Source organism: Lactuca serriola, chromosome 8 (genome assembly GCF_051521515.1).
Source record: "Lactuca serriola cultivar US96UC23 chromosome 8, Lser_US96UC23_V15, whole genome shotgun sequence".
NCBI classification, from domain to species: Eukaryota; Viridiplantae; Streptophyta; class Magnoliopsida; order Asterales; family Asteraceae; genus Lactuca; species Lactuca serriola.
The window spans coordinates 112,271,861-112,282,866 of NC_136415.1; the positions used below are offsets into that span (position 1 = coordinate 112,271,861).

Consider the following 11,006-nt stretch of genomic DNA (forward strand, 5'->3'; position numbering starts at 1 on the left):
TAGTCTTGGATTCAAAGCATGTACAATAGAGAAACCTAGATCCAAGCTTTAGGGTTTGCATGAGCACATAGGATGTTATTATGACCAAAACCCATCAGTTACATAACCGTACTAGATGTTTGAAATGGTGTCCCTACCCTAAAGGGTTGAGCGTTCAAGTATCGCGATAAACATAGGTGTAATTTAGGTATATGATTTATCTGGTATGCGTTAGTTGTTCTAAAAAAGTTAAACTTAATATTCGGATAATGACCATAATCAAGTTCAATAAGTTTTAAAATCCTTTGAAATTCTAAGTTTTTTTATACAAGTCCTAAATCCCTGAACTACTCTAAAGGACTTTGGAAGCCTCCCCATAATTTTTGGTCTTTTAAGTCTTTATGTGTGTAATACTCTCCATTGGAAATTCACTATAAAATTTTATATGAAGAAAATATATCAGTTAACATAAAACATCAAATAATCATAACATGAAATTGGTTAATGTAAACATCAAATAATCATAACATGACCCTCTTATAAGGATTTTCTAATTCGAATAGTATAAGTCATGATGATGTTATCATTAGTATGATTGAAGGCTTGATGACACCATCCTAAATCTATCAAAGTGGTTTTATAGTCTTGAATTCGGATGGAATTTGATGGCTTATGGGAAATGGACCAATTAACAAAACTCTCATAGTTTTGCCATGATATAGTGTGTTTTTTGGCATCGAGAGTGTTCAGGGCACAAATAATGTTATTTTTATTTTTATGATTTTTCAAAAATTTTAAATTTTATGTTCCATCTAGATAATTGATTTGACGGTAATAACGAGAATGTTTAAGTTGTATATAGTTTAATAAATGTATTTTTAATATATAAGATTATGTAAAAAAAATACTCTAAAGGTGTAAAATAACGATTAAAAATATAAAGATATAATTAATGGTATTATATAAATTAAAAATGTAATTTTAAAAAATTTAATGGATTCATTGGAGGCACGTGGACTATTCCCCATTTGTACAAACTACAAAGGAATCCCACGAAACGGGAAACCACCCCATTTCTGCAAAAAAAAAAAAAAAAAAAAAAAAAAAAAACTCAATCAAGCACTTCTTTCTTTCTTGTTTGGAAGAAAGCAACAATTCCCATTACTACTCCATTACCAGTGATTATCATATTCTCAAAACTCACAGAATCATGCCTCAACAATCTCTGGCTATAGATCTCCGCTCACTAAAATCTGCTTTACAATTTCTTCAAAAACTTTGCAGCTCTGTTTGAGAGAAAACTTCTGCATCATCACTGCACAAAACCAAATGATCTTAACTTAGGGTTTTGGTTCATACTTTTGAATCCTACTGCTTCAAACTTCTCGAAACTTTCAGGTATACTATAAAACTCCTCCAGTCATAGTGTTTTGTTTGTGTTAACTTGTGTGCGATACATTATGCTCCTATTGTTCATGGATCCGATTTATTGACATTTACTAGTTTGTGCTTCTTATTACTTTTAGAGGTAGCTATTGTCTATGTTTTTTGGTGTCCATTACAATGTGATCAGTTTTGTAGTTATATTTGCAGTTGATTTGATTTTCATTAAAGCTTACTCACAACAAAACAGCGTCTTGGGTATATTAATCGATAACATTAGTTCATTCGGTTAATTTTTTGTGCTATCATTTTATTAAGGACTATACACTATTTCAGCTTACGATTGTGAAATTATACTATTTTTTTTTAAAGATATTGTAGCTTAATGCCCTGATTTATGCAGATGATAAGTAACTTTATTGGGTTGGTTTAGGTGCTATATCCTTGTTGGTTTTTGTGTTATATCACACATTCCTCTACTGAACTGGAAATTTCCATAAAGGGCTGCCTACTTGTTTTCTACTGAAACTTATTCATTTGTAATGTCATAAATATATTTATCATACCCAACAAATTCAGGGTCAAATACTGGTGGCCATTGTTGTTGTCAACTCTCTTGTTATATCTGCAAAACATGATTGTTTTATCTTATAAATGGTGATTTTCTGGTGATAGTTATGTAATGCGAGTCAAATGAGTTTAAATATCTGTAGAGATGAAGCTTTTGGTAGAGGTTTTCCTTCTTGAAATGATGATATGCAGCTCAATTGTTGTGTTTGATATTTTGTAATATAGGTGTATGATGACTCATCAAAGAGGAGAGACGATGGATAGTGATCCTGCATTTGATGAATATAAGTGCAGGTATTACAAGGAGTTGACCCTCGGTCTGTTCAAAGTGAAGGTTTCAGAAAAGGTGTATAAATGTCCATATTGCCCCCAGAGTAGAGAATACAGTTATGATGACCTCTGTAGGCATGCATCTCGAATAACAAAAGAATCAAAAAGCGCTGGTTTAAAAGAAAAGGGGAAGCATATGGGACTTTTGGAGTTTCTAGAGAGGGATATAAAGCCTTCTGAGTCAACCAGTCAAAGCTGGTCAAATCCTCATATGGACTTGGAAGCTCTCTTTGAAGAAACGAGAAAAAGAAGTAACGAACTTATAAGAAGGACAGATTCTGATATATCTTTTATAATTCAACAGAAAGAAATGATCAACAACAACTTTAATAGAGGTATTAGTTTCTGTAGTGTCTCATATATGATTCAATCATTGGTCCTTTATTTTTCATCTGGACTGCTTCAGACAATATCTACTTTGATATACATATGCTTGCAAATTGCAATAGCAAATTCTAACTTTGCTTCTTGATTAGATCTTAAAATCTTGCAAGAGATGGCAAACAAGAAAATCAAAAAGATTATCACTGAGCATGAACATAGCAAAATGGTAGTAAGATATTGTTCATATAATAATATGGTTTATTTGTTAAGTGTTCATCATAACAGAAGTTTCTTTTTTTGCAGAATGAATTGGCAGGTTTGGAGCAGCAGAATGCAGATGATAGGATGTTGAAGTTGGTAGATGATCAAAAGGTTCATTTTATTTCTTCTTTTTTAAATCTTGAGTATAATGATTCTGGTTTATTTTAATATATAAGTTATGGATTCATAACAGAGAGAAATAGAAAAACTTCATCACCAAATGATCGAGCTTCAGAAGAAGCTTAATGCTACAAAAGAGTTGGAATTGGAGATTAATCAGATGAAGGAAGCCATTCAAGTGAAACACATGAAAAATGAGGATTTTGAAGCAAACAAGAAAATTGACCTCAAGACTCTTATCGAATTTGAAATGGAAGAAGAAGTGAAAAATTCAAATCTTCTTTTGGGATTAAAAACTATCTCAGAAGAAAAGAGAAAAAGAAGCGAAAAAATTCAATGTGAAATAAGTAAGACAGATTCACTTATGGCTTCTGTTATGAAACAGAAAGAAATGATGATCGAGGACTTCAATATGATGATTAAGAGCTACAATAAAGGTATTAATAATTATAGTGTTTTTTTTTTTTAATGAAAGTTAGGATGAATCATTTTTTTTTTTTTGTCTTGATTAGAACATAAAATGACACAAGAGATGACAAATGAGCAGCTTAAAAAGATTAACACTGAGTATGAAAAAAGCAAATTGCATCTGGAAGAACGTGAAAAGGAACTGAAAGCATGTGAAGCTAGAAACAAAAGTGAGAAAAAGAAGCTTGAAAATGAGATGAAAATGGTAGTAACTAACATATAGATATAGTTTTCTGTTATCCTTTTTATTTGTTTCAACATTATCTCATGTTTCATTTTTGCAGAAGAAGGAAGATGATAGAATACTGAAGCTGGCTGAAAATCACAAGGTTTATTTATTACAAACAAACTTTAGTTTCTTACATCATATAAGAAGTATTACGACTTACATAAAGTTATGAATACATAACAGAAAGAAATGGAAAAACTTGAGGAAAAAATCATGGAGCTTGAGAAGAAGGTTGAAGGTAAACAGGAATTGGAAGAGGAGATGAAAGAGATGAAAGCAGCAATGGAAGCAATGGAGGAGAAGAGTAGTGATGAGAATGTAGAAGCAGAGAACAAGTCTGAAGATCTGAAAGAAAAAGAAGAAGAATTGAAGAGGTTGGAAGAGCTTCAAGAAGCCTTGATTGTCAATCATAGACTTAGCAATGATGAATTACAAGATGCTCGCCAACAATTAATTTCTGTAACAAACCTTCTTTTTTCCTTCCTTCCTTCCCTCCGACTGTTATGATGCGTCATATTAATTAATTAATTACGATTTTACCCCTCATGCAACAAACAGGGTTTGGAAGACAATTGCATTGGTGTTCGTGCACATAATGTTCGTATAGGTGTGAAAAGAATGGGTGAGCTTGATGCAAAGCCTTTCATCGCTTCTGCTAAACGACGCTGTTTAAGTGAAGAGGATACAGCTAAGTTTGTATCGTTATGGGAAGATCATCTCAGGGATCCAAATTGGCATCCATTCAAGGTCATCGCCATTGGAGAAGGGGAATCCAAGGTACGATCGATCTTTTAGTTAAACATAAAAACATGATTTAATTCTAATTTTTTTAATTTATTGTTGGTGTGAAAGGAAATGGTTGATGAAGAAGATGAGAAGATTGGCATGTTGAAGGGTGAATGCGATGAGGATGTATATGATGCGGTTGTGAAAGCCCTAAAAGAGATGAATGAGTACAATCCAAGCGGCAGATATCCATTGGCTGAGCTTTGGAACAACAAAGAGAAAAGAAAGGCGACATTGAAAGAAGGGGTGGAATTTATTCTCAGGCAATGGAGAATATACAAAAACTTGAAACGAGATTGAAGAGGACCACAATTTATTAATTATTGCATATTTCAACAATTAAACACGTTACTTAAGGGGCTAAAAGAAGAAATAAAAATTTACAGTTTGTTTATGTTGGATAATTTAGAATCCTCGGACAAATCTCATCTAAGGGTAAAATAGGAAAGTTCCTTTTTATTAAGTTATTTCTTGTTGTTGTATAAATATAGGACCTGCGTTTTTTCTTATGCTGTTTTCTGTTGAGTTTTTTTTTTTCCTTTCCTTTCCTGTTTTCTGTTTTGCTTGTGTTTGAAGCAGAACCAACAGTTTATTTCTTTCATATTTTTCTATCAACTTTTTCAGTTTTTTCTTATGCTTTATTCAGGCATCTTTCTTTCTTACAGAATCATACTTTTTCTTATTAGAGCATCTACTCATCTATTTGGGTAAAATTTTCAAAATACATGCAATGTTCTTAATATGAGTGATCATTGTTCGATACAGAATATCTTCAATAACAACCTAAGTAGATCCTTTATACAAAAACACATCAATATAGGGTCCAAATGAAGCCACAAAAAACCATCATCAATAAACACACAATTTCAGGGTCTCTAAACTCTAACTCATCATCCACCTTGTTGTAGTCATCTTCAACCTCCTTTCCTTTTCTTTTTTCCATCAGATCTTTTTGAAATAAAACAATCTTCTTCGACATTCTCATCAGTCGAGTCTTTTTTCATTGCATCCATGGCTCCCTTCAATTGGTTGATCTCTAGTTCCTTATCATCAATCTTCTTTTGAAGCTCGATGATTTTATTGTGAAGCTTTTCATTATCTCCCTGTCATGTATAGAATGAAATTATTAATTTAAACTCTATCACTCAAGATTTCAATAAACAAAGTTTGTAGCAAACCTTTTCATCAAAGGCCAACTTCAACAATCTATCATATGATTTCTTCTGCTCCAACATTGCCGACTCATTCTGCAATATAGAATATAGAATGAAATTATTTAAAAATCATTCAAATCATCAACATTTACAACATTAAAAACAAATAATCAGTACTACAGTACTACCATTTTCTTTTCACGAAAATCATGTTGCAGTTTGATCTGTAGATGCTCGATCATCCTGTTGGCTTTCTCTTGCAACTTTTTGAGATCTAATCAGTTACAAAGTTAGAAATTTGCTATATAGCAAACAAAGAACATATAATGTAGCTTCATGAAAAGCTTTAGAAAATCACTACCTTTATTAAAGTTGTCAATAATCATATCTTTCTCTTTCATAACAGAAGCTATACGAGAATTTGCCAAGCTTACTTGACTCTGAAATTCTTTACTTTTTTGGCTCATTTCCTCTAAGAGAGTTTCCAATCCCATAACAAGTTTTGGGTTATTTACTTCATTTTCTTTTTCGATTGCAGAAACAGTCTTCAAAACCCCGTTCTTTCTAAGAAAATCACCAACAAGATCATTTGAGAAATAATCTTCATCCCTTGCAATCCAAGCATAGAACCTATCATCTTTGCAGCTGTTTCTATTATACCAATCTTTCCTCCCATGTTTGTCTACCTCAAAATCCTTCACAAACATCTTTGCATCATTAAAACCATCCCATTCATTTCCAAACTTCACAACAGCAAATCCTGAGGGATTCAACCAGCTCCCCAAAGGATAGACTTTTACAGGTTTGTAGCCTTGTTTTATCCACTCATCCTTTAGATTCTTACCCCTATCACCCAAATAACTATAATCATCATATTTAACTGGGATGTTGGCTACCACAGCCATAGAAGGCCAAACAAATGACTCTTCCTTATTAATCTCACTATTCTCCTCTAAATCAGTGTCTTCGCTACTTGACTCTGAATCCTTATAATCAGCATCAAAAACCCTCTCCAAATACTCCTCTAGTGCCATATGCTTGGCCTTTTCTTCTAAATCAGCGCTTCTTGATTCTCTCACAATTCGAGAAGCATGCCTACAGAGGTCTTTATAAGTGTATTCTCTACTCTCACAACAATAAGGACATTTAAAAGTCTTTTCTGGAGACAAGACTTTTACCTTATGTTCTCTTAGTTCCTTGTAATATTTGGATTTATATTCCTCAAATGGATCATAACTAACGAATATCTCTTGCTCTAGTTCGGTCATCATGCACCTATATTGCAAAATATCAAACACAATAATGATTAAACAGGATGTACAGAGAAAACCCGGAAACAAAGTGAGATCTTCTTAGAGAAAAAGTTTACCAGATTGGAACAGAGGTTGAAGAATTTGAGCGTCTCGTTTAACGATTTAAGAAATAAATGATTGCTTAAATATAATTCGCAAAAGCATCCGTTAGGCTGGTATTGTTCTTCCATGGCGACGATTTAGTTTCCCAAGTTGAATCGATTCCGTTTCCCGCTGCTTCTGCTTTCTACATGTTATTTTATAATTAGACAAACTCACACAAATGGTCCCCATGGTTTGCCAAACATAGCACTACAAGTCCTTATGAGATTTTCTTTGACACATATGATCCCTATGTTTCAAAAACTTGCACGGATCATCCTTATGCTAATATGCCCAACATCATTAGAAAATAAGGGTTAATCTATTTTTGTGGGGAATAAAATGTATGTATGTTAGATGACCAATATACCCTTGCTGGATTTTTTCTTTTTCTTTAAACGTTTTGTTAATTTATAAAAAACCAAAAACAAAATAGGTCTCTCCCTCTCTCTCTCTCTCTCTCTCTCACACACACACACACACACACACACACCGGTGAGGGGTAAGGTTTGATAATGAAGCTTGTCGTATCAACCCATATTGAATTTCAGATCAGATATACAAGATTGAATTCTAGAACCGACATCCGATTTTCATCCTTTATGCATCATTGCCGATATAATTGAATGCGAAGGGTCTTAATGCAATTGAAGGTGCATGTGGATGTGATCAATGCATTCCCTCTAATTCTCATTGTTCTCTCTGAGCATTTTAGATATAGATATTAAAAGAGAAACTGAGATTTCGTTAGGTGTTTGTGAATTGTGAATAGTGAATAGCTGATTAAAGAACATAGTCTTATGAATGAGTGGAGAAGAAATGATGTGAGAGATGGTAGTGGAGGCGGAGATGGTGATCAATGGATATGGAGGAATAAGGTGGGAAAGTTAAAGATATTGAATAAAAAAGGGCAAAAAGTACTTTTACATCGACTTAATATAAAAACTTAGCGATGTTAGACAAAAATACTATTCGTGAAAAACGATGTTAGACAAAAATATTATTTGTGCAAGTTTTTGAAACCACGATGATCACTCGTGTAAAAAAAATTCATAAAACTTATAATTATTTTTTTTCAAAAATATTACTAAAAAAGAGTTAGGAAAATAAGAATGTTTATGAACATAAACGAACGTAAATGAACAAACATAAATTGACATAAACGATCAGTAACAGAACAAACATAATCAAATCAAGAACAAAAATGAATGAATGATAATGTTGTTCGTGTGCGATCATTTAACAGTTTTACTAGATAAACATATTTGTTCATATTCTTTCATTTATTTAATAAATAAATGTAACATCCCAATTTTTCAAACAAAAAAATTCATTTAAAATTAAAAGCATTTGTTCCAATTACAACCATCAGAGATCTAATACAACCATTTGATTCAAAAACATTTATCAAAGTATCGACATAAGAGTTGTTAAGTGCGGAAATCTCCAATGGATACGATGCAATCAAGCCATGCCCTTTCTTCAGTATAATAAAAACCTAAAACATTTTAAACATAAGTTGTAAGCACAAAGCTTAGTGAGTTCCCCCAAAATACCATATACCATACATAACATAATGAGTCTATTTCAACCCCGAGAAGATGTTATGGGCCAAATCATAGTCTTACTCCCTACCGTGGGCCAAATCATAGTCTTTACTTGTAAAAGTGTCAGGGGCCAGATCATGCTCTTCCATACAATTGTCAGGGTCAGATCCTGGTCTTACATGCAGATGTCATGGGTCAAACCTTGGTCTTTCATACAAATGTCATGGGCCCGATCCTGGTCTTCCATACAAGTATCACTAAGACAACTAGCATACTACATAGTATAGTGAGAAAACCCACCTCACAAATGTAGTTGGCAGCTAACAAGCTCACATAGACGAACAGTGGGTGCTACACTCCTTTTAATAGATCATATAAGGTAAACCCTTATTCTACCTTCTAAAACCAACAATTTGACTAAAAGTTAACCATGTCAAAAAATCAACGGCTAATGGTGTGACATCCCCAAAATCACGGCCAGAAAAGACCAGTTTGTTTATGCTTTGTTTAAAAATCAGAGTTACATTTTAAATGAAAGTGTTGCGGAATTTGTCCCAAAACAAAAATATGATAAAGATTTATCAAAAGCATTTCCATAGAAATGTATTTCATTAAAAGACTCGGGATGTCATGTTCGTACAGATCAAAAGCATAAACAGTACAATATAAGCCTTACTACATTATTTCATATCTACAGGCCTATATCCGTAATCCCTCGTCCAAAACATCACATCTATGCTCATGCGCCACTACCTGTAATACATAAAACTGAGTGGGTCAGGCTTGGGAGCCTGGTGAGCACATAGGGTTTTCAACCCACAATAAATAAGTTTATTAATTTCATCGATCAACAATAACCCGATTACCCGTTCCCGTTATCCTCACTTTACGTCCCTAAACACCTATCATAAGGGACCTAGCCTAAGGATCATCATCGGGACGGACACTACTGCTAAGGGGATTCCTCAGCAATAAATGTCCTAAAGGCAACCATGTGGGGGATGGAGTACACCGGTGAACATATCGTTCACAAACACCTACAGGTTGCGAGCCTGCTAGTGTTCCACTAGACTGTCTAGAAGAGTCCGTGGTCGTCATCCATACTCCGCTAGATGACAGAATCAACAACATCAACATCGAGGCCTCTCATCATTTTATCACACATCACCTATTGCATCTACCCATGTTTTACCCCAACATTTTCGTAGATATAAAATACATATACAGTTTAAATCATTGAAAACATGTATAACAACGTTCATCTAGCATAGATAGCAAGTATTCAGATAATATGCACACATAGCACATAATTTATATAAAATACTTCATATCTATGTGTAAGTTGAAAGTAACTATGCACTCACTTGTTAAGGTGATGATTCCAAAATCGGGCAGCGCTTGCTTCTAACGATTCTATTTTCCTTCGACGAAACCTAGCATTATTATCGCTAAATTTTAGTCTAAATTTTTACCGTGACCAACTATTAGTCTTAGTATTATTATTATTATATAAGCGTTAAACAATATTTTCCAACCACTATGTACAGACAGGGGCCAGACATAAAACACCGGAGGGCAGGACCATTTTGGCATATAGCACTTCTGAAATCCAACAACCCTATGCGGCCCTTTAAACCAGATTCCCCGTACCGCGAGTAGTTAAAAAAAAATATTATAACGACACTTATATAAGTTATAATAATAGCTCAAATATTTATTATAAGTTCATAATAACAATACTAATTTTAAATATAAGCTATATTAAAATAAGGTAAGCATAACTTACTTACAAGGGGGTTTTAGCTAGGAGTCGGGCTCTGCAGGGGCAGAACTTCGTCGCTGAATCTTTCTAAGAAAGATTTGTGCAGCGCTTCAGCGCTCACCTTACTATACTAAGCTACAGAAAGAGAAGTCGAATCACGAGGGACCGAAATGCTCGGGGGATAAGGAGAGAAAGACTCTTGAATCAAGAGAATGGTGCAAGAAATATGAGAGCCCAAGGCTCTTATTTATACTAATTGAATTTTCAAAAACTACCCTCCATAATTACTTAATGACCTTTTAGTTATATAAACAACTAAACACCCCTCTATAATACTATTATAAATGGATTTAATGATATTTGTACTAAGCTAATGTCGAAAGAACTCAGCATTAGTCTTATAATGACCGCATCGTCGATACCTTTCTAATGATATATACATATGTATATATATGTGTACGTATACATGATTTATACTTTATTTTAATACGTAAATATGCTATTATAATTTGTAACTCGTTCATACGAACTCCGTTTTTGACGTTCTTTATATCCACACGTAGGTGAAGACGTACTCTACAACTTTCGTTTAGACTCCGTCGGCTAATTTTGACTTTATTTTTAAAGTTATATTTTTAACAAGTCGGGACATGATTGGTCTGTTTAAAATCTCATAACTTCTTCATACGAAGTCAGATT

At 33.5% G+C, this 11,006-nt stretch overlaps 2 protein-coding genes across 2 annotated transcripts; one reads left to right on the top strand and one right to left on the bottom strand.

Annotated features, from left to right (window-relative positions):
- Positions 1 to 1,088: 1,088 nt before the first annotated feature.
- Positions 1,089 to 4,959, top strand: LOC145065519 (uncharacterized). The gene is made up of 10 exons (XM_079012519.1): positions 1,089 to 1,377; positions 2,158 to 2,597; positions 2,739 to 2,812; positions 2,890 to 2,958; positions 3,041 to 3,404; positions 3,480 to 3,640; positions 3,720 to 3,764; positions 3,848 to 4,123; positions 4,223 to 4,441; positions 4,517 to 4,959. The coding sequence occupies exons 2-10, from the start codon at positions 2,162 to 2,164 to the stop codon at positions 4,748 to 4,750; spliced, it is 1,878 nt and encodes a 625-aa protein (XP_078868645.1). The 5' UTR covers positions 1,089 to 1,377; positions 2,158 to 2,161; the 3' UTR covers positions 4,751 to 4,959.
- A 286-nt stretch (positions 4,960 to 5,245) lies between these two features.
- On the bottom strand, positions 5,246 to 7,114 carry LOC145065520 (protein INVOLVED IN DE NOVO 2-like). The gene is made up of 5 exons (XM_079012520.1): positions 6,974 to 7,114; positions 5,966 to 6,879; positions 5,793 to 5,878; positions 5,629 to 5,697; positions 5,246 to 5,553 (listed from the first exon to the last, which is right to left on the bottom strand). Exons 2-5 carry the CDS (start codon positions 6,873 to 6,875, stop codon positions 5,365 to 5,367), a joined length of 1,254 nt encoding a protein of 417 aa, XP_078868646.1. The 5' UTR covers positions 6,876 to 6,879; positions 6,974 to 7,114; the 3' UTR covers positions 5,246 to 5,364.
- Between the last annotated feature and the right edge of the window lie 3,892 nt (positions 7,115 to 11,006).